This window comes from Macaca thibetana, chromosome 1 (assembly GCF_024542745.1).
Source record: "Macaca thibetana thibetana isolate TM-01 chromosome 1, ASM2454274v1, whole genome shotgun sequence".
Taxonomy (NCBI): domain Eukaryota; kingdom Metazoa; phylum Chordata; class Mammalia; order Primates; family Cercopithecidae; genus Macaca; species Macaca thibetana.
This window is the reverse complement of record NC_065578.1, coordinates 20,733,405-20,758,544: the sequence shown is the minus strand read 5'-3', so window position 1 is coordinate 20,758,544 and position 25,140 is coordinate 20,733,405. Positions and strand designations below refer to the sequence as shown.

The 25,140-nt window shown below is 57.1% G+C and overlaps 1 protein-coding gene across 6 annotated transcripts in view; it reads left to right on the top strand.

Moving 5' to 3' along the window:
- The window catches only part of HSPG2 (heparan sulfate proteoglycan 2), a 117,475-nt gene that overhangs the window by 79,519 nt on the left and 12,816 nt on the right, over positions 1-25,140 (top strand). For 4 of the 6 annotated variants that reach the window (XM_050789747.1, XM_050789744.1, XM_050789746.1 and 1 more), the window contains 35 exons: positions 1,562-1,662; positions 1,753-1,933; positions 3,038-3,163; positions 3,275-3,427; positions 3,504-3,646; positions 3,971-4,106; positions 4,189-4,343; positions 4,636-4,786; positions 5,551-5,702; positions 5,788-5,920; positions 6,387-6,532; positions 6,694-6,829; positions 6,923-7,074; positions 8,120-8,255; positions 8,426-8,577; positions 9,348-9,486; positions 9,585-9,736; positions 10,277-10,412; positions 10,529-10,680; positions 10,857-10,995; positions 12,160-12,311; positions 12,503-12,650; positions 14,475-14,626; positions 15,330-15,471; positions 15,840-15,991; positions 16,393-16,534; positions 16,632-16,772; positions 17,101-17,235; positions 17,490-17,674; positions 19,025-19,220; positions 19,491-19,670; positions 19,951-20,211; positions 22,031-22,235; positions 23,682-23,779; positions 24,371-24,637. In XM_050789747.1, the coding sequence (XP_050645704.1) occupies positions 1,562-1,662; positions 1,753-1,933; positions 3,038-3,163; positions 3,275-3,427; positions 3,504-3,646; positions 3,971-4,106; positions 4,189-4,343; positions 4,636-4,786; positions 5,551-5,702; positions 5,788-5,920; positions 6,387-6,532; positions 6,694-6,829; positions 6,923-7,074; positions 8,120-8,255; positions 8,426-8,577; positions 9,348-9,486; positions 9,585-9,736; positions 10,277-10,412; positions 10,529-10,680; positions 10,857-10,995; positions 12,160-12,311; positions 12,503-12,650; positions 14,475-14,626; positions 15,330-15,471; positions 15,840-15,991; positions 16,393-16,534; positions 16,632-16,772; positions 17,101-17,235; positions 17,490-17,674; positions 19,025-19,220; positions 19,491-19,670; positions 19,951-20,211; positions 22,031-22,235; positions 23,682-23,779; positions 24,371-24,637 (5,427 nt within the window). The other 2 variants (XM_050789745.1, XM_050789748.1) reach the window with 2 other exon arrangements.

Here is a 25,140-nt window from a genome sequence, read left to right as displayed (position 1 = left end):
CCTGGGCAACAGAGCAAGACTCTATCTTAAAATAATAATAATAATAATAATAATGATGATGATGATGCATCTCGGAGTCACCCTGCCCTGGCGTCCAGGGAGCTGCAGTATGTCTAGGCCAGCTCCTGTCAGTCACTGACTGAGACCTATTCTGGGAGCATCAAGTCCCCTGCACGTCTGTCCCACCCATAGGTGTGCACTGTGGGCTCCAGTGGCCTAAGAAAGCCCTCAATGCAAAGTGCAGTGGTTGGCGAAGTCAGGCAGGTGGGCACGGGGTGGGGCATGGCTAGGCCACCAGCAGCACAGGCTACAAACAGGTCAGAGAGAATCACAAGTTTGCTTTGGACGTGTTAGAGTCTGAGATGTTTGGGAAGACATCTCATTGAGTCCACCAGGCAGGCATTTGGGTATGTGAGTCTGAACTCCGGTAAGAGGCCCCAGCCAGAGAAATGAGTCTGGTTGCTGTTGGCACAGGGATGGTGTTCAAAGCTATGCATCAGGATGAAGTCACCTAGGGAGAATGTGGCCCGAGGACAGGGCCCAAGCCCAGAGTCCCAAGGAGCTCCAGCATGAACATGTCAAATGGAAGAGGAAGGGCAGGAAGAGCCTGAGACAGTGCAGCCATGAGGCAGGAGAAGACAGGGGGCATCATGGGAATCAGAGGGAAAAGGGCTTCCAGGGCAGCCTCTCCACTGGGAAGTCAGATAAGGGCAGAGAAATGGCCCTTGGAGGTCGCGCTTTGACAAGAGCGGTTTTCAGTGGAGAGAAGGGATAGAAGCCAGATTGGAAGGAGGCGACGCATGGGTGGGAAGGTGGCGAGTGTGGACAACTCCTGCAAGAGTCTTGGCTCTGAAGGGAGGCCAGGAAATGGGTCATTGACCACGAGAGCATGAGGTCAAGGGGGAGTTTTCAGAAATGGGAAATCCTAGAATGCACTCTGGACTGAAGTGATCTCATGAGAAGGAGACACTGATGTCGTGAGAGCGAAGGAAGCACTGGGGAGGGGTGGCACTCAGGCGCAGCGGTGGGATGGGGTGGGGGCAGGAGAAGGGGCCTGTCCTTCAGGGACCAGTACCTAGAGAGCCGGTGGGTTTGGGAGGCTGGGAAAAGTCCTGACTAGCTGTTTCTATTTTCCCAACAAGTGTGTGTCAGTACCACTAGCTAAGAAAGTGCAAGGGTGGTTGGAGAGGCTGGAGGAGATGGGAGGAGGTGTGAAATAGTTGTTTTTGGGGGATAGAAACTCAAACCAGACGGAGAAACCCAGTTGGAGTGAAGTGTGATGTGTCAGGAGCTTATTGTGGTTTGTGATCAGAAACTGGAGCCAAGTGGACTCATGGCGTGGTGTTCCCTAACCACAGCCGTGGCCGCTCTGTGTGGGCAAGGAGGGCGGGCATGGTGGGGTTCAGCCGGAATGGGGGAGGGAGGCGCCAGGGAGTGGAATGAGAGTTAGGCTGGACCAGGAAGGAAGTGATGCCTAGAGGAGGTTATGGAGAAAGACAAAGTGGCCACAGGACCAGGGCCTAGCCAGCACCGGCTCACAGGGGGCTTCCCGTCCCTGCAGAGGCTCCAAGCAAGCCCATCACAGTGACAGTGGAGGAGCAGCGGAGCCAGAGCGTGCGCCCCGGAACCGATGTCACCTTCATCTGCACAGCCAAAAGCAAGGTGTGCAGGGCAGGGAGTGGGGATGAGGGAAGTCTGTCTTCTGGGGTCTCTGAGCCCCACCCATGACCCCCTTTCACCTTGCCCTGCTAGTCCCCAGCCTATACCCTGGTGTGGACCCGCCTGCACAACGGGAAGCTGCCCACCCGAGCCATGGATTTCAACGGCATCCTGACCATTCGCAATGTCCAGCTGAGCGATGCGGGCACCTATGTGTGCACCGGCTCCAACATGTTTGCCATGGACCAGGGCACAGCCACTCTACATGTGCAGGGTACACCTCCCATCTATACCTGATTCTCCCACCCCAGCTCTCCCCGCATGCCCACCGGGATTAGCACAGCATTTCTTCATTCAGCCGATCATTTCTGAGCACTGCTGCACACTTGGTCCTGGCCTAGGCTCTGCAGAAGCAGGGGAGAGAAGCATGTACAGTATCTCGGCCCTCCTGAAGTACAGGTTCTAGGCAGGGAGACCATAAGCATGGGAATAAATGAACAAGCAAGATAACTACACATGGTGATGAGTGCCAGGCTAGGAATAACAGAGTGACGAGAAAGCAAGAAACGAGGTGGGAGAAGGCCAGGCGCGGTGGCTCACACCTGTAAGCCCAGCACTTTGGGAAGCTGAGGCAGGTGGATCACTGGAGGTCAGGAGTTCCAGACCAACCTGGCCAACATGGTGAAACCCTGTCTACTAAAAATACAAAAACTAGCTGGGCGTGGTGGCAGGTGCCTTTAATCCCAGCTACTCGGGAGGCTGAGGCAGGAGAATCACTTGAACCAGGGAGGCAGAGGTTGCAGTGAGCCGAGATTACACCATTGCACTCCATCCTGGGCAACAGAGCGAGAATCTGTCTCAGAAAAATAAAATAAAACAAGATGGGAGAGGCAGGGGCTACTCTAGACAGGGCAGTCAGGGAGGGCCTCTCTGAGGAGGTGACACCTAAGCTGAGACCTGAAGGAAAGGTAGGCATTGAGTGAGTTAGAGAGCTGGCAGAGTGTGCTTGGCAGAGGGAGCAGCACATGGCAAGGCCCTGAGGCAGGAGCACATTGCTGAGTTTGAGGAACAGCAGAGACTCTGGGGCTGGGGCTGTGGAAGGGAGGACGGGTGTGGGCAGAGTGGAGAGCATGAAGTATGTGGTGGATGACGGTAGGAATTTTGGGTTTTATTCTAAAAGCAACAGGGAGTCATGGACAGGTGTCAAGAGGGGAGGCCACAAGGTCCTATTGACATTTCCAGAGCTCCCTCTGGCTCCTATGTGCACAGATGGCCGTGGAGAGCTAGCCTGGAAGCAGAGAGAGCGGCAGCGAGGCTCTTGTGTGAGTCAGATGACACCCCCCACCCTGACTGCATGTTCCTTTTCCTCCCTCGTCAGCCTCAGGCACCTCGTCCGCCCCTGTGGTCTCCATCCACCCGCCACAGCTCACAGTGCAACCCGGGCAACTGGCGGAGTTCCGCTGCAGCGCCACAGGGAGCCCCACGCCCACCCTCGAGTGGACAGGTGAGGCCGTGATGGGAATGACATTCAGGGCCTGACTCTCCTGGGTGTGGGAGGAGAGAGGCAGGACTCTGAGCAGGCTTGGTGGGTGCTGACCCCGCATCTGCTCGTCAGGGGGTCCTGGCGGCCAGCTCCCTGCAAAGGCACAAATCCGTGGTGGTATCCTGCGCCTGCCAGCCGTCGAGCCCACAGATCAGGCCCAGTACCTGTGCCGAGCCCACAGCAGCGCTGGGCAGCAGGTGGCCAGGGCTGTGCTCCACGTGCATGGTGAGAGGCCGGGCTCAGGGTGGGGGCCGGGAGTGTGCTCAGCCCAGGGCGTGTTCTCACAGCACTCTGTCTGCAGGGGGCAGTGGACCCAGAGTCCAAGTGAGCCCAGAGAGGACCCAGGTCCACGAAGGCCGCACCGTCAGGCTGTACTGCAGGGCTGCAGGCGTGCCCAGCGCCACCATCACCTGGAGGAAGGAAGGGGGCAGCCTCCCACCACAGGTGACGAGATGGACCCACCCAGGAGGCCCACTGGCTCTGTAGAGAGTCCCAGCCACCCTTCCTCCCCCTCCACGCCCCACCCCACGCCCCACCCCACCTCCTCCTCTGTGGCTCCCTTCATCTCCAAGACGGTGGCCTCCTGCACCTGCATCAGCAGGGAGCCCCTGGCGTCCTCCTGGCTGCCTGGCGTTTGTCCTCCTTCATGCCCCACTGGGCCCTAATATTGGCCCTGCACCTGCCTCTCCCTTTTATGCCCTGTCTGTCCCCCTGGCGAGCCGTTGCCCAGCCGCCTCTGGGGCAGCTGACCCTTCTCGTCCGTGGCAGGCCCGGTCGGAGCGCACAGACATCGCCACACTGCTCATCCCAGCCATCACAACTGCTGACGCCGGCTTCTACCTCTGTGTGGCCACCAGCCCCGCAGGCACCGCCCAGGCCCGGATCCAAGTGGTTGTCCTTTCAGGTGCGGGCCCTCTGGGAACGGAGGGCTGGGGAGGGCAAGCCAGGGCTCCCCTGGGGCCTGCTGACCCCTACTCTGTCCCCAGCCTCAGATGCCAGCCCACCACCAGTCAAGATTGAGTCCTCATCACCTTCCGTGACAGAAGGGCAGACGCTCGACCTCAACTGTGTGGTGGCAGGGTCGGCCCACGCCCAAGTCACCTGGTACAGGCGAGGGGGCAGCCTGCCTCCCCACACCCAGGTATGTGGGCCCTCCCCACACCTAGGTATGTGGGCCCTGAGCCTATGGCAGGGTACCAGGGTGCAGGGGCTGTGGCGGAGGCAGGGACCTGTACGCGGGGCGGGGGAGGCGGCACACTGTCCCACACGTTCCAATAGCAGAAGCCAGGCCTCATCTCCCACCCCGCCAGCTTCCAGCATGGGATGGCTCAGAGCAGAGCCAGTGAGAGTTTGAATGAATCACTGAGGCTGAGGGAGTGGTGACGACAGCCCCCATCCCTGTCCTCACATACCTCTGCCTCCTCCTGGCCCAGGTCCACGGCTCCCGACTGCGGCTCCCCCAGGTCTCACCAGCTGATTCTGGAGAATATGTGTGTCGCGTGGAGAATGGATCGGGCCCCAAGGAGGCCTCCATTACTGTCTCTGTCCTCCACGGCACCCATTCTGGCCCCAGCTACACCCCAGGTGAGGAGCCAGGTGCAGCTGGGCCATGGCTGAGCCCTAGGCGCTCCCAGGGAAGATGCCGGTGGCTTCTTCAGTGGCACCAGGACAGAGGGGTTGTTCGAGGCAGGCTTTGACCCTTCAGTGCCTGCTCAGAGAGAGGAGGGGGCTAAATGGATGGGAGGGGGTCTAAGGCTGATCCAGCTTACCTGGGCTCGCTGTGAGGGACTGTTTCAGAATTTGACAGGAAGCAGCAGTGTCCGGGTTGAACACTAAGCGGGGAACTGGCTGACCTGGTTCAAATCCCAGATCTGTCCCTTAGCAGCCTTGAGCTAGCTTTTACCTTTTGGGGCCTCAGATTCATCTATGAAATGGAGCAGTTACCACCCACCTGCTTGGTCATGGTGTGGTTTAAAGGAGACGGTGTCTGTGCAAAGTACTTGTGAGCACACAGAAGACGCCCTGGAGAAGGGAGGTGTCTCATTGTCATCTGCATCCTGGGGCGCAGCCTGGGTAGTAAAGCTCGCTGGTTCCCTACAGACCAGAGAAGCTCATCATCAAGAAGTCATGGTTGGGTCAGTGGGGCTCCAGCTTGTGGTTAGAGGTTGGGGAGGGAAGAAGCCATACTCAACTGGCCATGTGGAGGCAGAAGGGTGTGGCCCTAGTCCCAGAAAGGCTACCTGTCGGCCGTCCCCACTAGGGCCTGGTCACAGCCCAGAGCCCTCTGCCCCAGGGCTACAGGTTACAGCCCAAGAGTCCAGGCCTCTGAGCAGCCCCTCTGTGTCCAGCGCCCGGCAGCACCCAGCCCATCCGCATCGAGCCCTCCTCCTCACACGTGGCTGAAGGGCAGACCCTGGATCTGAACTGCGTGGTACCTGGGCAGGCCCACGCCCAGGTCACATGGCACAAGCGTGGGGGCAGCCTCCCTGCCCGGCACCAGGTATGGCAGCCCTCGGAACCACCTTGCTGGAGGGGCTGGATGGGACTGTTCCGACCCCCTCCCAACCCACCCCATTTGCACACAGACCCACGGCTCGCTGCTGCGGCTGCACCAGGTGACCCCGGCCGACTCAGGCGAGTACGTGTGCCGTGTGGTGGGCACCTCCGGCCCCCTGGAGGCCTCAGTCCTGGTCACCATCGAGGCCTCTGTCATCCCTGGTGAGTGACTCCCAGTGATGTGGAAAGCTGGAGGAGGCAGACAGCCCTCCAGGGTGGTGAGATCCCAGTGACCCCTGTTGCCAACAGGGCAGGAGGCCCACACTGGAGCTGGCTGCAGGGCCCTGCCCAGGCAGACCCCACCCGTCAGAGTAACCACTGCCTTCCCATCACACTTCGCTTTGGCCACATGACTCCTCAGGCATCCCTTCCCACCTCCGCTTCCTCTCTCCAAGCCTCCACTACCCTCATCTCTCTCACTTCTTCACTCCCCTCTGCAAGGCGTGGTCCATGCCCTGGTCCTCCCACTGGGGTTGCTGAGCTGAGGGCATCAAGCCCAGGCCCCCAGGTGCCTGAAAACCTGGACCTGGCCTTGGAACCCTGGGCTAAGCTAGCTGCAGGGTGGGCGACCCCTGCCCTCTCATCTCAGGAGCATCTACGACTCTCACTCCCATCTCCACTGCCGCAGGACGCGTCCCACCTGTCAGGATCGAGTCTTCATCCTCCACAGTGGCCGAGGGGCAGACTCTGGATCTGAGCTGTGTGGTAGCAGGGCAGGCCCATGCCCAGGTCACATGGTACAAGCGCGGGGGCAGCCTCCCTGCCCGGCACCAGGTACAGGGCACCAGGAATGTGGGATGGGGCCCTGGGTAGTGGAGTGTAGGGTCCTAGCCCCTAGCTGAGGGGCCAGCCCTTCCTAGATCAGGGAGAAGGCGTGGGGCATCTGCTTGCCTCCAGGAAGCTCCACTCTCACACTTCTCTCCACGGCTGCCCAGGTTCGTGGCTCCCGCCTGTACATCTTCCAGGCCTCACCTGCCGACGCAGGACAGTACGTCTGCCGGGCCAGCAACGGCATGGAGGCCTCCATCACGGTCACAGTAACTGGGACCCAGGGGGCCAACTTAGCCTACCGTGAGTGGGGCCACTAGGCTGGGCTGGGATGCGGAGAACAGGCTGGGTCAGCTTCAGAGAACAGGAGTGACCGGTGACCATCTTATCCCTCAGCTGCCGGCAGCACCCAGCCCGTCCGCATCGAGCCCTCCTCCTCACAGGTGGCTGAAGGGCAGACCCTGGATCTGAACTGCGTGGTGCCTGGGCAGTCCCATGCCCAGGTCACATGGCACAAGCGTGGGGGCAGCCTCCCTGTCCGGCACCAGGTATAGGACTGGAGGACAGACAGGCCATGAAGAGGAAGCAGGGTCCCTGGGTGGCGGAGGTTATTGGGGGGAGGGCTAGAGGCTCCCCTCAGATCGGGAAGCCCTGGACCCCATTGCAGAGATGTATAGTGCAGTGGTTAGAACCCAGAATCGGGACTGACCAACCTGGGTGTGAATTCTGGCCCCACCACTTAGCTTGTGACCTCGGACAAATTACTTAACCTCTCTGTGTTATAGTTTCAGGGCCTATAAAATGGTAAGAATAGTATGTACTTTACAGGATTATCTTAAATATTTATATATATGCAAAATCCTCAGAGCTTAGGCTCACAGAAAGTACTCTAAGCTGTTAATATTACTATAATACCATTAGCTATTGTTGTTACTGTAATTTGTAGAATTTAGGATACCACTGATTGCAAGATCCACTATGATTTTATGTACCTCTAAGAAAAAGCTTCAGGCCGGGCGCGGTGGCTCACGCCTGTAATCCCAGCACTTTGGGAGGCCGAGGCGGGCGGATCACAAGGTCAGGAGATCGAGACCACAGTGAAACCCCGTCTCTACTAAAAATACAAAAAATTAGCCGGGCGCGGTTGTGGGCGCCTGTAGTCCCAGCTACTCGGGAGGCTGAGGCAGGAGAATGGCGTGAACCCGGGAGGCGGAGCTTGCAGTGAGCCGAGATCGCGCCACTGCACTCCAGCCTGGGCGACAGAGCAAGACTCCGTCTCAAAAAAAAAAAAAAAAAAAAAGAAAAAGCTTCCATTTGTAAGGTTATTCATTTTAGATGCATCTTGATTTTAGAGGTATTGAAATGTGTGTCTAGAATTGATGAGATGTGGTATGAGTATGTACCCAGCTCACTGGGGCTCCTGGGGTCGACCACCCGGCTCCTGGACAAGAGTCCCCCTTCCCCATGTGAAGGACAGGGAAAGTGATCCAGAGCTGGTGGCCAGGTCTTGGGGGTCAGAGTGAGGCAGGATTGCAGGTTATAGGAGCAGGGGTGTCCTGAGGACTCTCTCTGACTCACCCCCATTCTGACCAGACCCACGGCTCCCTGCTGAGACTCTACCAAGTGTCCCCCGCCGACTCAGGCGAGTACGTGTGCCGAGTGGCAGGCAGCTCCGTGCCTCTAGAGGCCTCCGTCCTGGTCACCATTGAGCCTGCGGGCTCAGTGCCGGGTGAGTAGCTCTCAGGGAGGGCAGGGCTGGAGGCCCAAGGTGGAAGGTTCCCCACTCTTGCAATGGCAGGATCAGGAGGCCAAGCCACAGACTGCACCTGCCGTGAGACCAGGAGCCCCATCTCATCTCACCTCCCAGCCAGCTATTGACCCTTTGCCCTCTGTCCCCAGCACTTGGGGTCACCCCCACAGTCCGGATCGAGTCATCATCTTCGCATGTGGCTGAAGGGCAGACCCTGGATCTGAACTGCCTCGTTGCCGGTCAGGCCCATGCCCAGGTTACATGGCACAAGCGCGGGGGCAGCCTCCCGGCCCGGCACCAGGTAGGAGGCAGGAGCTAAGGAAGCCTGAAGGACCCTGTAGCTGCAGTACAAGAGCATAGGCTTGACCGGGCGCAGTGGCTCACGCCTGTAATCCCAGCACTTTGGGAGGCCAAGGTGGGAGGATCACGAGGTCAGGAGTTCGAGACCAGCTTGTCGGACATAATGAAACCCCATCTCTACTAAAAATACACAAATTAGCCGGGCGTAGTGGTACGTGCCTATAATTGCAGCTTCTCAGGAGGCTGAGGCAGGAGAATCGCTTGAACCCAGGAGGCGGAGGTTTCAGTGAGCCAAGATTGTGCCATTGCACTCCAGCATGGGCGACAGAGCAAGACTCCGTCTCAAAAAAAAAAAAGACCATAGGCTTTGAACTCAGGCACATTCAAGTTCAGACACTGTTCCGCCACTTGCATGCTGTGTGACTTTAGGCCAGTCACTTGTCACTTGATTCCCTGACCCTCAGTGTCCTCGTCTGCCAAATGGGCTCATGCTGCCTACCTCATCTCCCCTGTAGCATGTCAACAAACACTGGTCCCCACTTTTCTCTGGTGCCAAGTCTCAGGCATCCCTGGCATGGGTGAGGTGGGAGGCTAGACCCAGTCCTGACACTGGGGCGGGAGATAGGAAGGCACAAGGTAGTTTCCCCTGGAAGAGCTTCCATGAAGTTCCAGCTGGCTGGGCTGGGAGTGCCACCCGGGAAGGGAACAGGAGCTTGGCGTGAGCCGCAGTGACCGGTTCTGAGCCTGCCTCCTCCCTCCTGACCCTCCTAGGTGCATGGCTCGAGGCTACGGCTGCTCCAGGTGACCCCAGCTGACTCAGGGGAGTACGTGTGCCGTGTGGTTGGCAGCTCGGGCACCCAGGAAGCCTCGGTCCTTGTCACCATCCAGCAGCGCCTTAGCGGCTCCCACTGTGAGTGTCTAGGGGGTCATGCAAATGGTAGAGGGCTGGGGGGCCCCCACTGCAGCCTCAGCAGCTCCCACACCCTGCCTTCCATCTTGCCCTCCCAGCCCAGGGCGTGGCATACCCCGTCCGCATCGAGTCCTCCTCAGCCTCCCTGGCCAATGGACACACCCTGGACCTCAACTGCCTGGTTGCCAGCCAGGCTCCCCATACCATCACCTGGTATAAGCGTGGAGGCAGCTTACCCAGCCGGCACCAGGTACAGGGCCAGCAGGTGGGGAGGGCAAAAGCAGGGCACACCAGCCCCCAGTGGGAAGAGAGGGAACTCTCAGAACCTCACTCTGTGCTCATTCAGTCATTCAACAAACATTGAGTATCCTTGCTGGATGGGTCCTAGACTGGTGCTGAGAATACAGAAATAAGGCTCCCTGACCTCAGGGAGATCCACTTATGCGCCAAATCTCACTGAAAAGCTGCTCTGGGCCATGTCCTGTGCCTGGCACTGAAGATTCTGGATGGAATGAGACAGCTGCCTGCTCTCAGGCAGCTCGCAGGCCGTGGGAGCCCCAGCAGGATGCTCGGTCAACCCTGCGGAGGGCCTTAACAGGCTTTCTGGAGGGGTGACAAAAGCTAGCCCACCCCAGCCCAGAGACAGGCCACGTGCTATGCTGGGAGCTTCAGGAAGGCCACTGAGGAGGCAAGGCAGGGGGGCTCCCAGAGTCCAGGGGGCAGTGGCAGCAGTGCCCAAGACGTAGAGGTGCTGCCCACACCTACACCTCCTGCCACCTGCTTCCTGCAGATCGTGGGCTCCCGGCTGCGGATCCCTCAGGTGACTCCGGCGGACTCGGGCGAGTACGTGTGTCATGTCAGTAACGGTGCAGGCTCTCGGGAGACCTCGCTTATCGTCACCATCCAGGGCAGCGGCTCCTCCCACGGTGAGAGCAGAGAGGGCGGGGGTCAAGACAAGTGGTACAGGGGGTGGCAGAGAGGTCCCCGGTGCCATCACTGTTACCTCACTCTGGCGGCGTGGTCCACACCCCTCTGTCCCCAGTGCCCAGCGTCTCCCCACCAATCAGGATCGAGTCCTCTTCCCCTACGGTGGTAGAAGGGCAGACCTTGGATCTGAACTGTGTGGTCGCCAGGCAGCCCCAGGCTATCATCACATGGTACAAGCGTGGAGGCAGCCTTCCCTCCCGACACCAGGTACAGAGTGGAGCCACGGCAGCAGGGGTGGAACCCTGGTCTCCTGGGGTGAGCAGAGCAGGCTCCCTGTCTCATGGACTGGGCCCTGGGTAGACAGACAGCAGCCTCGACAGGCTGAGCAGGAAGGCCTGAGCCCTCCACTCCCTCTTCCTCTCCTTCCCCATCCGCACGCCCAGACCCATGGCTCCCACCTGCGGTTGCACCAAATGTCTGTGGCTGACTCGGGCGAGTATGTGTGCCGGGCCAACAACAACATTGATGCCCTGGAGGCCTCCATCGTGATCTCCGTCTCCCCTAGAGCTGGCAGCCCCTCCGGTGAGTCTGCCCAGGAAAGGGACAAGGGATGCAGGCAACAGTGTTCCCTGGGGAGGAAGGAACTTTCGGGTCAGAGTCCTCAGACCTGGTGGTACTCAGGCAAGGGCCAGTGGAAAGATGTGTGGGTTCAAAGGCCGGGCGCGGTGGCTCATGCCTGAAATCCCAGCACTCTGGGAGGCTAAGGTGGGTGGATCGCTTGAGCCTAGGAGCCCTGGACAACATGGTAAAATCCATCTCTACTAAAAATACAAAAATTAGTCCGGCGTTGTTACCTATAGTCCCAGCTACTTGGGAGGCTGAAGTGGGAGACTTGCTTGAGCCCAGGAGGTTGAGGCTGCAGTGAGCTGCGATTCACTGTGCTCCAGCCTAGGCAACAGGAGTGAAACACCATCTCAAAAAAAAAAACCCTGCGTTCAAATCCTGCTTGTACCACTAAGGGACTTAAAGAGTTACCTTTCCCTCTCAGCCTCAGTTTCCACCAGTGAAATGGGGGCATTGACCTTTCCAACCTCTCAGAAGTACACTGTTGAATACAGTGGCTACGGCTACCCCATTTCTAACATTTCAAGTTCTCAATAGCCACATGTGGCTTGCAGCCACTGTCTTGGCCTGTGCAGATAAAAAACATTTCCATCATGGCAGGAAGTTTATGGACTTTGTGAGGGTTCAGTGAGTTAGTGCATTTAATGTGCTTAGAGCAGTGCCTGGCATGCCATAAGTGCTTTCTAAGTGTTGACTATTATTATTATTATTTTTTTTTTTTTGAGAGGGAGTCTCTCTCTGTCACCCAGGCTGGAATGCAGTGGCGCAGTCTCAACTCACTGCAACTTCCGCTTTCCAGGTTAAAGCGTTTCTCCTGTGTCAGCCTCCGAGTAGCTGGGACTCCAGGCACATGCCACCATGCCCCACTAATTTTTGTATTTTTAGTAGTGACAGGGTTTCACCATATTGGTCAGGCTGGTCTCAAACTCCTGACCTCAGGTCATCCACCCACCTTGGCCTCCCAGAGTGCTGGGATTACAGGCATGAACCACCATGCCCGGCCAAGTGTTAACTATTATTATTACTCTGGGGGGGTGAGATTTTCCATGGCAGAGGCTCCCACCAACCCTGTTCCCAAATCTGACAATGGCTGAGCTGACTCACTGGTCTCTGTTCACCCAGCCCCTGGCAGTTCCATGCCCATCAGGATTGAGTCATCATCCTCACACGTGGCCGAAGGGCAGACCCTGGATCTGAACTGCGTGGTCCCCGGGCAGGCCCATGCCCAGGTCACTTGGCACAAGCGTGGGGGCAGCCTCCCCAGTCACCATCAGGTACGCAGCCGGCAGGAAATGGTGGGAGGGCCGCTGGATGTGGGGGCCCTGGCTAGCTCTGCTAGGAGGGAGACTAGGAGCCCCTGTGGGGTGCAGTACCCACCTGTGTCAGAGGTTAGACCCTGGCCCCAGGCTTTCAGAGATTCCAGACTGGCACCTGACTCTCTTCCTCTGTCCTGTCCCCTGTTCAGGCCCACGGCTCACGACTGCGGCTGCACCAGGTGTCCCCGGCCGACTCGGGTGAATACGTGTGCCGGGTGATGGGCAGCTCTGGCCCCCTGGAGGCTTCAGTCCTGGTCACCATTGAAGCCTCTGGCTCAAGTGCTGTCCACGTCCCCGGTGAGGGTCCCTGCGGCGGGACTGGGAGGACAGAGGAGGGAGGAAGGGACAGAGAGCCAGTGGGCAGAACTGGGAGAAGGAAACACTTTCTAGCACTTGGCGAGAACGGCCGCTCTGATTCCAGACTCTACCTCCCACCACCCACATGGTCCCAGGACCGAGGAGCCAGCGTAAGTGGAGTGGCTCCTATCCCTCTCCACAGCTTGCGAGCACAGGCTTTGGAGTCTGGCATCTGTGCATGAGTCCCGGCTCCTCTGGCCACACTTGGAGATGTGGCACAAGGGACTTCAGCTTTCCACGTGTCACTGTCCCTTATCTGTAAAGAAGGGGTAGTAGCGCTCTTGTATTCTACTATCTAATTACAGAGTTCCCAAAAGCCTGGGACTGCACCTCTGCGAGGATTGAAAGGTGATTTATACATCTTTATTAGGGCCGGTGTGGTAACTCACACCTGTAATCCCAGCACTTTGGGAGGCCGAGGTGGGCGGATTGCCTGAGCTCATGACCAGTCTGGTCTCAGAGTTCGAGACCAGTCTGGACCACATAGTGAAACCGCACCTCTACTAAAAATACAAAAGTTACCTGGGCGTGGTGGCACATGCCATTAGTCCTAGCTACTCGGGAGGCTGAAGCACGAGAATCACTTGAACCCAGGAGGCGGAGGGTGCAGTGAGCCGAGATTGCACCACGGCACTCCAGCCTGGGTGACAGAGTAAGACTCTTTGTCTCCAAAAATAAATAAATAAATAAATAAATAGGCCGGGCGCGGTGGCTCAAGCCTGTAATCCCAGCACTTTGGGAGGCCGAGACGGGCGGATCACAAGGTCAGGAGATCGAGACCATCCTGGCTAACCCGGTGAAACCCCGTCTCTACTAAAAAATACAAAAAACTAGCCGGGCGAGGTGGCGGGCGCCTGTAGTCCCAGCTACTGGGGAGTCTGAGGCAGGAGAATGGCGTGAACCCGGGAGGCGGAGCTTGCAGTGAGCTGAGATCCGGCCACTGCACTCCAGCCTGGGCGACAGAGCGAGACTCCGTCTCAAAAAAAAAATAAAAAAATAAAAAAATAAATAAATGCCTTTATTAGTACTGGTGACATATGAGGGACAAAAAAACACATCAAGCTTGTCCTTATTTCTTGGAAATCTTTGTTTATGATGGGGCTAAGTAGTTAAGGTTTTTTAAAAGTGAATCAGTTGAAAGGAAAATGTCCAGTAATTAATAGCACACGGGGCACATGCTATGCGGAAATCATAAGGGGATACGGATTGCTAAGTAGTAAACATGATCCAGCACCTCTTAGGTGCTAGGCCCTGTCATATTTACACATATTAGTTCATTTTGTCTTCACAACAGCCCTTTGAGGTAGATGGCATTGTTCTCTCCAGTTTACAGATGGGGAAACTGAGACTCAGGTGAAGTTCTTTTCCAAAGGTCATACCGCTAATCAATGGCAGAGCTAGGATTTGAATCCAGGCAGTCTGGCCCCAGAGTCTGGGTTCTTAGCCACATTCTCTCCAAGTTTGCCAAACATTAGGGGCCTTGTGGTCTGTGTGGAGGTGTCTAGACCTGAGCCCTGGCCCCACTGGTGCTGGGAGCGAGGGAGGAGGAGGAGATGGTGGGGCTACTGCCTGGGGGCGGGGCTGGGGGAATGAAAAGTGTCTCCACCTCCCAGGCTAGCCCAGCTGCTCCAGGCCTCAATGGAATGGGAAGGGAAAGAAGCCATGTCCCAAATGGCCTCTGGTCCTAACATCTGGGCCCCAGGGGAAGGGCTGAGGGCATCAGGGTGGGTATCTCAGCTCACTGACCTCTCCCCTGTGCCCCAGCTCCAGGTGGAGCCCCACCTATCCGCATCGAGACCTCCTCCTCCCGAGTGGCCGAAGGGCAGACCCTGGATCTGAAGTGCGTGGTGCCCGGGCAGGCCCACGCCCAGGTCACGTGGCACAAGCGTGGAGGAAACCTCCCTGCCCGGCACCAGGTAAAGGAGCTGGAGAAGGAGGCATGCCTCCTCCACACCCACAGCGGTCCTGCCTGAATCCAGCCCTGAAGGGAAAGTGGTCTCAGCAACCGGGGCTTGTGGGGAATGGCAGCAGGAGGCCACTGGAGTCAGGAGGTTGAGAGCAGGCTGGGCACACCAGGGCCACCACCAGCCCCACACCATCTTGGTGCAAAATAGAAACACCTCTGGCCAAGTGCAGTGGCTCATGCCTGTAATCCCAGCACTTTGGGAGGCCGAGGCAGGTGGATCACTTGAGGTCAGGAGTTCAAAGCCAGCCTGGCCATCGTGACTAAACCAAAAATACAAAAATTGGCCAGGCGTGGTGGCAGACGCCTGTAATCCCAGCTATTCGGGAGGCTGAGGCAGGAGAATCACTTGAACCCAGGAGGCAGAGGTTGCGGTGAGCTGAGATTGCACCACTGCACTCCAGCCTGGATGACAGCGAGACACTGTCTCAAAAAAGAAAGAAAAGGGCACCTGTTACTCAAGGCTCTTGACTTCCTCCTACCGGAAAAACCACCCTACTAAACATGCCCTCCACAGTGCAGGCTGTCAAAGGGGTCGCTGCCAACAGGATGCACCTACATATCTGTGCATGGCAGTCCCCGGGTGTGGGTGCCAGAGGCCTGGGCATCTGAAGGCTCCCAGCTCACCCTCCCCACTCTCACCCCACCTTGGCCAGGTCCACGGCCCACTGCTGAGGCTGAACCAGGTGTCCCCAGCCGACTCTGGCGAGTACTCGTGCCAAGTGACTGGAAGCTCAGGCACCCTGGAGGCATCTGTCCTGGTCACAATTGAGCCCTCCAGCCCAGGCCCCATTCCTGGTGAGTGACAGGGAACAGTGGGCGATGCACAGGCACGGCGCCCCTTCCCAGCGCTGCTCCTCTCCTCTCTCCCAGCCAGGCGCTTACTGTTGCCTGCCGGCGGGGTTTCGTACCACAGAGGATCAAGCCAACCCAGGTGTTCCCAAGTCTGACGATGGTCCCGTCCCCTCAACCAGGGGTCCCCAGCCCTGGGTGTCAGGAGGACACTTGAGTCCCCAGGGAAAGGAGACCCTTCTTAGGTTACATCAGCCACTCTCAAGCCACTGCACCCCCAGGACCAACTGGAGTTGGCCTTCACTGCCACCACCTTCAGCCCCTGCCTTGATCCCGGGAGCCTGGCCTCTCTCACCCACCCCCTGTGCCCACAGCTCCAGGACTGGCCCAGCCCATCTACATCGAGGCTTCCTCTTCACACGTGACTGAAGGGCAGACTCTGGATCTGAACTGTGTGGTGCCCGGGCAGGCCCATGCCCAGGTCACGTGGTACAAGCGCGGGGGCAGCCTCCCCGCCCGGCACCAGGTACAGGGGCCAGGATGGGGAGGATTCCAGGGCAGGCAAGGTTAGACCTGCAGTTGCTTTCTGCACCCAAACCTCATGCAAACACCAGCCTGCTTGGGTACCCCGGGGGATAAAATACTTTTGGGGGACGAGTTCACCAGCCTGCAAATCAGGAGACCTGGGTTTTTCGCTTGGCTCTGCAGCTGAATCATTTCCTGGGCCTCAGTTAAGTTAAGTTGCTGGGCCACTATAAAGTTAGTGGGTTGGACTTCTAGGATTCTGGGAACAAAGCTTCCGTCAGCCCTGCCAGCTGGGGCCCTGGGCTCCCGAGAGAACTCTTGGGCACTGGCACAGGTGGGCTTGGGGACATTTCTTGTCCCAGGGACTTTGCCCTGATAACTGTCCCCTCGCTGCTCTGACAGACCCATGGCTCCCAGCTGCGGCTCCACCAGGTCTCCCCTGCTGACTCAGGCGAGTATGTGTGTCGTGCAGCTGGTGGCCCAGGCCCTGAGCAAGAAGCCTCCTTCACAGTCACCGTCCCACCCAGCGAGGGGTCTTCCTACCGTGAGTACGGCAGATGCCATGGGCAAGGGGGGAAGGGGAGGGCCCTGAAGCTGAGCCCACCCCTGCTGAGCCCAGCCCTCTGCCCCTTTGGCCCCAGGCCTTAGGAGCCCGGTCATCTCCATCGACCCGCCCAGCAGCACCGTGCAGCAGGGCCAGGATGCCAGCTTCAAGTGCCTCATCCATGATGGAGCAGTCCCCATCAGCCTCGAGTGGAAGACCCGGAACCAGGAGCTGGAGGGTGAGCCAGGCTGGCAGGCGGGTGGGCAAGCCGGGGGCAGGTGTGGGGGTGCCGTCATCCCCACTGTGCAAGGGTGGGGTGGAAGTCTGGACGCCCCACATTCATGGTGTGGCCCTGAGTAAGGCCCTTCCCATCTCTGTATGGCGAGGGCGCTGGACCCAGGAGTTTCCAAGGCCTTTGTTACCTTCTGCTCTCTGGGACTCTGTGAGCTGGACACACCCAGGCCGGAGGGGTTGGAGGCGTGGGCCCAGGGGCACAGGCTGGCAGCACCAAGACACGAGAAGGACCAAGTCAATCCTCTCTCACCCTCCCCCATGCAACCTTACAGACAACGTCCACATCAGTCCCAATGGCTCCATCATCACCATCGTGGGCACCCGGCCCAGCAACCATGGCACCTACCGCTGCGTGGCCTCCAATGCCTACGGCGTGGCCCAGAGTGTGGTGAACCTCAGTGTGCACGGTGAGGGGACTTTGACTCTGTGGGGCTCTGCCCTCCTGTTTCCAGCCCTGATTCTCAGCTCAGAGCCTCCAAGTTTAAATCCTCCTTCTACCACTGACTGTCTTGGGCATTCTCCCTGTCTGAGCCTCAGTTTCCGCCTCAGTGCGGTGTGGAGACAGGTGCCCACCCAGCACTTACTAAGCTGGAGACCATGGCAGTGTGGGTGACCAGCAGAGCCCTGCCTGTGTGTCAGTGGTTGTCATTCCTCCGCACAGGGCCCCCTACAGTGTCCGTGCTCCCCGAGGGCCCCGTGTGGGTGAAAGTGGGAAAGGCTGTCACCCTGGAGTGTGTCAGTGCCGGGGAGCCCCGCTCCTCTGCTCGTTGGACCCGGATCAGCAGCGCCCCTGCCAAGTTGGAGCAGCGGACATATGGGCTCATGGACAGCCGCGCAGTGCTGCAGGTGAAGCCGGGGCTGGTGCCTCGCTGGGTCTGAGGCCCAGTCCAGGGGCCCAGCCTTGAGCAGGTGTTTGGAGGAGATAGTAGTAGATGGGCGGGTGGTGATGAGTGGATGGAGAGAGGAAGGGAGGAATGGGATGGGATGGAATGGGTGGATGGCGAATAGACTGGAAGATGAGAGGGTAGAGAGAAGGAAGGTAGGAGAAGGAAGAAAGAATGAGTGGAAGGATGGGAGGGTGGGTCGAAGGCCAAGTGGATGGATGGACTAATGGGGTGTCATGAGGATGAGCCCTCAAGCAACCAGATGGGAGAGCTAAAAACCAAGGAAAGGGCCAAGCATGGTGGCACGTGCCTATAATCCCAGCACTTTGGGAGGCCAAGGCAGGAAGATCACTTGAGCCCAAGAGTTCAAGACCAGCCTGGGAGGCCGAGGTGGGTGGATCACCTGAGGTCGGGAGTTCGAGACCAGCCTGGCCAACATGGTGAAACCCCATCTCTACTAAAAATACAAAATTAGGCGGGGCGCGGTGGCTCACGCCTGTAATCCCAGCAATTTGGGAGGCTGAGGCGGGTGGATCACGAGGTCAGGAGATCAAGACCATCCTGGCTAACATGGTGAAACCCCGTCTCTACTAAAAATACAAAAAAAAAAAAAAAAAGTCTGGGCATGGTGGCGGGTGCCTGTAGTCCCAGCTACTCAGGAGGCTGAGGCAGGAGAATGGCGTGAACCTGGGAGGCGGAGCTTGCCGTGAGCCGAGATTGTGCCCCTGCACTGCAGCCTGAGTGACAGAGCTGAGTGAGACCCTGTCCCAAAAAAAAAAAAAAAAGTACAAAATTAGCTGGGTGTGGTGGCACACACCCGTAGTCCCAGCTACTCGGGAGGCTGAGGCAGGAGAATTGCTTGAAACAGGGAGGCAGAGGCTGCAGTGAGCCAAGATCACGCCACTGCACTCCAGCCTGGACCAGACAGAGCAAGACTCCATCTCAAAATAAATAAATAAATAAATAAAAATTAAAAATAAAAATAAAATTAAAAATTAGCCAGGTATGGCAGCACATAATTTTTATGGCAGCACATAAAAATTAGCCAGGTATGGCAGCTGTAGTCCCAGCTATTCAGGAGGCTGAGGCGAGAGGATTGCTTGAGCCCGGGAGGCAGAGGTTGCAATGAGCCAGGACAATGCCACCGCACTCCAACCTGGGCAACAGAGTAAGACCCTGTCTCAAAAATAAATAAATAAATAAATAAATACCAAGGCAGGTAGAGGAAATAGGGAAAACCAAGCCAGAGCTGGGGCTGACATCAAAGTCCCCACTCAGTACCCACATAACCAGCCTCCTTGCTTTCTCCCAGATTTCATCAGCTAAACCATCAGATGCGGGCATTTACGTGTGCCTTGCTCAGAATGCACTGGGCACAGCACAGAAGCAGGTGGAGGTGATCGTGGACACAGGCGCCATGGCCCCCGGGGCCCCTCAGGTCCAAGCTGAAGAAGCTGAGCTGACTGTGGAGGCTGGACATACGGCCACCTTGCGCTGCTCGGCCACAGGTGTGGCCAGGGACTGGCACATAGGGCTGGCAGGGCAGGGATGCCCTGGGGTCTGAAATGTAGGCACATGTGATCTAGAGATGATGTCATGCCCAGGGGTGGGGAGTACGGGGAGACCGTGTTGCTAGCATCCCCCAGTGATGGCTGAGGAACCCAGCTGGGGTCCCATAGAGGGACAGGATCACCCAGGGCCCTTCCTCACCACAGCCACCCTCTGCGGCTCCCTGAGGTAGCCCAGTGACTTCTGTCATCTTCCATTCAACTCCACAGGCAGCCCCGCGCCCACCATCCACTGGTCCAAGCTGCGTTCCCCACTACCCTGGCAGCACCGGCTGGAAGGTGACACACTCATCATACCCCGGGTAGCCCAGCAGGACTCGGGCCAGTACATCTGCAATGCCACTAGCCCTGCTGGGCACGCTGAGGCTACCATCATCCTGCACGTGGAGAGTAAGGCCTCATCCCTTCTTTGTCTGCACCAAATGGAGATATGAGCCCCCCAATGAGGCTCCACCCCACACAGAACCCCAGGAACCCCATCCAGAGGTCTCCAGGCACAGCAGGGTCCCAGAGCCTGCCCTTGCCCGACACCCCACCTGGGACCTTTGCTTTCCTTATCCCCGGTCCTCTGGGCTCACCATTCAGTTTTCCTGGACACCTGGATCCAATGACCTGCTGCCATTCTGACCTTTGCCCTCCCCCATCCTGACCTCTGTGTCCCCCTACCCAGGCCCACCGTATGCCACCACGGTCCCAGAGCACGCTTCGGTGCAGGCAGGGGAGACGGTACAGCTCCAGTGCCTGGCTCACGGGACACCCCCACTCACCTTCCAGTGGAGCCGCGTGGGCAGCAGCCTTCCTGGGAGGGCTACTGCCAGGAACGAGCTGCTGCACTTCGAGCGTGCAGCCCCTGAGGACTCAGGCCGCTACCGCTGCCGGGTCACCAACAAGGTGGGCTCAGCCGAGGCCTTTGCCCAGCTGCTCGTCCAAGGTAAGCAGCCCCGGCTCAGGGTTTAAGGGGGTCACCTTTCCTCTTGGCCCTTCGATGACCCAGCTAGGCAGACTCAGGTGGGAAGGCCTCCCTCCATAACCCCACCTGGAATGCCCTCATCTCCCCTGTTCTCCGGGGCCCAAGGCAGGTCCAGGAAGCCCTCCATCACGTGTGCTCAGCTCCTCTAGCTCTCACGGCTGCTCCCCACCTTTGGCACAGCCCTGGCACTGCCGAAGGAAACCATTCTGTGTACGTAAGCACCCCAGCCAGCCTCCCCTGCCAGGCAGTGAGAATGCTCAGGGCAGGGCCTGGACCCAGGCATCTCAGCAGCCCTGGTCTTAATTGAGGGCGACACGGCCCAGGATGGGCTGGGTAAATGCTCAACAGGGACAACAGTGAATGAGTGACAGGAGCGCCCACCCCCGGCACCCCCAGGCCTTCAGTGGATCTTCAGAAGGCCCAGCATTTCCATGGCCTCTTGCATCAATGATACAAATGAGAGCTTTTGGGCCCAAACTCTTAAAGTAGCACAGCATGTAGCCCTCTGGTCACGGGCCTGGACTGTGGACTCAGACCTGGGTTCAAAGCGTAGCTTGGCCATTTGCTGGCTGTGCAACCTTGGCCAAGTCACTGAATCTTTTTGAGCCTCAGTTTCTTTTTTTTTTTTTTTTTTTTCTTTTTTTTTTTTTTTTGAGACAGAATCTCACTCTGTCACCCAGGCTTGAGTGCAATGGCACGATCTCGGCTCACTGCAACCTCCATCTCCCGGGTTCAAGCGATTTTCGTGCCTCAGCCTCCTGAGTAGCTGAGACTACAGGCATGCACCACCATGCTTGGCTAATTTTTGTGTTTTTAGTAGAGAAGAGGATTTGCCATGTTGGCTAGGCTGGTCTCGAACTCCTGACCTCAAGTGATCCACCCACCTCAGCCTCCCAAAGTGCTGGGATTATAAGAGTGAGCCACCACGCTCGGCCTGAGCCTCAGTTTATCTGTAAAGTGGAGAGAACAATGCCAACCACGTAGGCTGAGTTGGAAAGGTACACAGAGGTAAACACAGATGTAAAACTGTGGTTCACAGTAGGCACTTAGTAAATGGGGACAATATGCATCTGCCCCCGCCTCCCATCTGTCCCCTGCACGTGTAGGTGTCTTTGCCATGGCCAAGTCCCTGGATTCTCTTATTTAAACTGCAGGCAGAATAGGCTTTGCTGTCCTTCCTTAAAATGTCTGAGTCTGGCCGGGCGTGGTGCTCATGCCTGTAATCCTAGCACTTTGGGAGGCCGAGGCTCGCGAATTGCCTGAGCTCAGGAGTTCGAGACCAGCCTGGGCAACATGGTGAAACCCTGTCTCTACTAAAATACAAAAAAAAAAAAAAATTAGCCAGGCGTGGTGGCGGGCACCTGTAGTCCCAGCTACTCGGGAGGCTGAGGCAGGAGAATCGCTTGAACCCGGGAGGCAGAGGTTGCAGTGAGCCGAGATCATGCCACTGCACTCCAGCCTGGGGACAGAGCAAGACTCCATCTCAAAAAAAAAAAAGTCTGAGTCCCTCCCACTCTTTTCGTGGCCTACCCTCCCCACCCAGAAGCGAAGAGCTGTGGAAACAGAGCCCAGCTCTCCACAGGCCCTTATCCGTGTTGGCAGAATGGCGGCTGCGAGTGCAGATGAATGAATCTGCCACTGAAGGAGCTTTTTTCCCTGGTCAGAGAGGCTATCAGGAGAACATTCCTTGAATGTTGGGCTGGGGGTTTCCTGGGTCCCCGGAGGGACATCAGGGACATCACACACATGTACCTGCAGAACCTCATACATGTCCCCGCAGGCCCTCCCGGCTCTCTCCCTGCCACCTCCATCCCAGCAGGGTCCACGCCCACCGTGCAGGTCACTCCTCAGCTAGAGACCAAGAGCATCGGGGCCAGCGTTGAATTCCACTGTGCTGTGCCCAGCGACCGGGGTACCCAGCTCCGTTGGTTCAAGGAAGGGGGTCAGCTGCCTCCGGGTCACAGCGTGCAGGATGGGGTGCTCCGGTAAGTGGGTCTGGGGGCAGGACTGGACTTGGGCAGCACAGCCCAAAGCTCACAGTGAGCAGAGTTAAAGCACCTGCCCCAGGGGGCGTAACATGAAGCACTGTCCTTGGACACATCACTTTACCTCTCTGAGCCTCAGTGTTCTCAGCTGTACGATGGGTTATATAAGACTGAATGAGGCTGGGCGCAGTGGCTCACGCCTGTAATCCCAGCACTTTGGGAGGCCGAGGCGAGTGGATCACCTGAGGTCAGGAGTTCAAGACCAGCCTGACCAACATGGAGAAACCCCGTCTCTACTAAAAATACAAAATTGGCCGGGCATGGTGGCACGTGGCTGTAATCCCAGCTACTAGGGAGGCTGAGGCAGGAGAATCACTTGAACCTGGGAGGCGGAGGTTGCAGTGAACCAAGATAGTGCCATTGCACTCCAGCCTAGGCAACAAGAGTGAAACTCCGTCTCAAAAAAAAAAAAGACTGGATGAGGTCCAGGCACGGTGGCTCACGCCTGTAATCCCAGCACTTTGGGAGGCCGAGGCTGGTGGATCACCTGAGGTCAAGAGTTTGAGACCAGCCTGGCCAACATGGCTAAACCCTGTCTCTACTAAAAATACAAAAACTAGCTGGGCGTGGTAGCGGTCACCTGTAATCCCAACTACTCGGGAGGCTGAGACTGGAGAATTGCTTGAACCCAGGAGGCAGAAGTTGCAGTGAGCTGAGATCGTACCATTGCACTTCAGCCTGGGCGACAAGCAAAACTCTATCTCAAAAAGAAAAAAGACTGAAAGATTATCTAAAGCACTTGCCCAGTGCTTGGTGCTTGGAAGGCCTTCAGTAAACAGTGGCCCATTCATATTTATTATTAGTGGAGGAAAGAGAACAGACCCTGGGGCCAGAAATGTACGAATGACCCCAGATCTCAGCTCTGCTGCTTGATAATTGTAATCTTGAGCCCTAGACCATAAGGTCTTTGTCCAAAATGGGTGTGGTGCCCCCCAACCTGCCTGCCTACCTCTAGTGGTTATTGGGAAACTAGAATGCAACACTTTGTGCTGTTCTTCGTCAGTTTTTAACGCCCACACAATTGCAAAGCATTCTTTTTTTTTTTTTTTTTTTTTTGAGACAGAGTCTCACTATGTCACCCAGGCTAGAGTGCAATGGCACAACCTCCGCCTCCCGGGTTCAAGTGATTCTCATGCCTCAGTCTCCCAGGTATCTGGGATTATAGGCATGCGCCACTACGCCTGGCTAATTTTTGTATTTTTAGTAGAAACAGGGTTTCACCATGTTGGCTAGGTTGGTCTCGAGCTCCTGATCTCAAGTGATCCGCGTGCCTCAGCCTCCCAAAGTGCTAGGATTACAGGCATGAGCCACTGTGCCCAGCCCAATTGCAAAGCATTCTATCAAATGTTTTCATTTTCCTGATGTCTTATTATTTTTTCTTTACAGAATCCAGAACTTGGACCAGAGCTGTCAAGGGACATATATTTGCCAGGCCCATGGACCTTGGGGGCAGGCCCAGGCCAGTGCTCAGCTGGTTGTCCAAGGTAGGAGGGTGGCCTCAGGCCTCTGCTAAGAGTAGGGAACAGAGATGAGAAAGGGAGAGAGGCACAGAGCCCAGATCCTGTTCCCCAGGAATCCCCCTAAATGTGTCAGAATAAAGAGAAATATTCTATTTTGCCTAGCTTGTGTCTAGCATAGAGTAAAAGGGGCTTGATAAATACTTCAAGGGAGGGAAGAAGGATATGGGTGGAGTGTGTGAGTGCTCAGATGAACTGATGAAGATTGAATCAGTGTGAACTGGGCATGGTGGAACACACCTGTGGTCCCAGCTACTCAGGAGGCTAAATTGGGAGCATTGCTTGAGCACATGAGTTCTAGGTTGCAGTGAGCTGTGATCACACCTGTGAATACAGCCAAGACCCTGTCTCTAAAAAAACAAAAGAATAAGTGGACACGTGTAAATGCATAAGACCTGACAAGTGAGTGTGTTTGTGAGTGAATGCATGAAAAAGCGAATGAGGAACGAATGAATGCTGGAGCTTCAGTGCTCACCTTTCTTTGGGCAGTCTATGGCCTCCCTCGGGCCGGGTCTGCAGTGACTGATCTCACTGGACCTCCGCCTCCCTCCTCCCCAGCCCTGCCCTCGGTACTCATCAACATCCGGACATCTGTGCAGACCGTGGTGGTCGGCCACGCCGTGGAGTTCGAATGCCTAGCACTGGGAGACCCCAAGCCTCAAGTGACATGGAGCAAAGTTGGAGGGCACCTGCGGCCTGGCATTGTGCAGAGTGGAGGCGTCGTCAGGATTGCCCACGTAGAGCTGGCTGATGCGGGACAGTATCGCTGTACTGCCACCAATGCAGCCGGCACCACACAATCCCACGTGCTGCTGCTTGTGCAAGGTGAAGGCTGGTGGGGACTTTTGTTGGGGGGCAGTGAGTGGGGCTGGGGCTTCTCCTGCCGTCATCTTCTGCCTGCCCGCTCTGCTCTTCCTTTCTGTTTGCTTGGGATATTTTCCATTGTGTGTATTTAAGGGGCAGGTTTCATAACAGGTGGCAGCAGCAGGGGATAAAAGTGAGATTCCCCCAGGGTAGCCTGGAATGTACAGGGAGAGAGCTAGGCCATAGAGCATCAAGAAGAAAAAAGAAACCTTGTCCTCATCGGCAGGGAGTGCCTGCTCTGCTGGGAGAGACTTGCAGCATGGTCTGAGGGCAGAGACATAACCCAGACAACAAACAGACCTAATAGAGAGTAAAACAAGGACAACAGATGCAGGGCAGACACAAACACTGTGTGTTCTTTAAAGGCAATTCCTTTTTACCCCAAGCCCTGTGACTTGCCTCCAAACTTTCTTACCTATACTGTCCCTAGTACGCACTTCTCAGGTCCCCAGAGGGCTGCACAA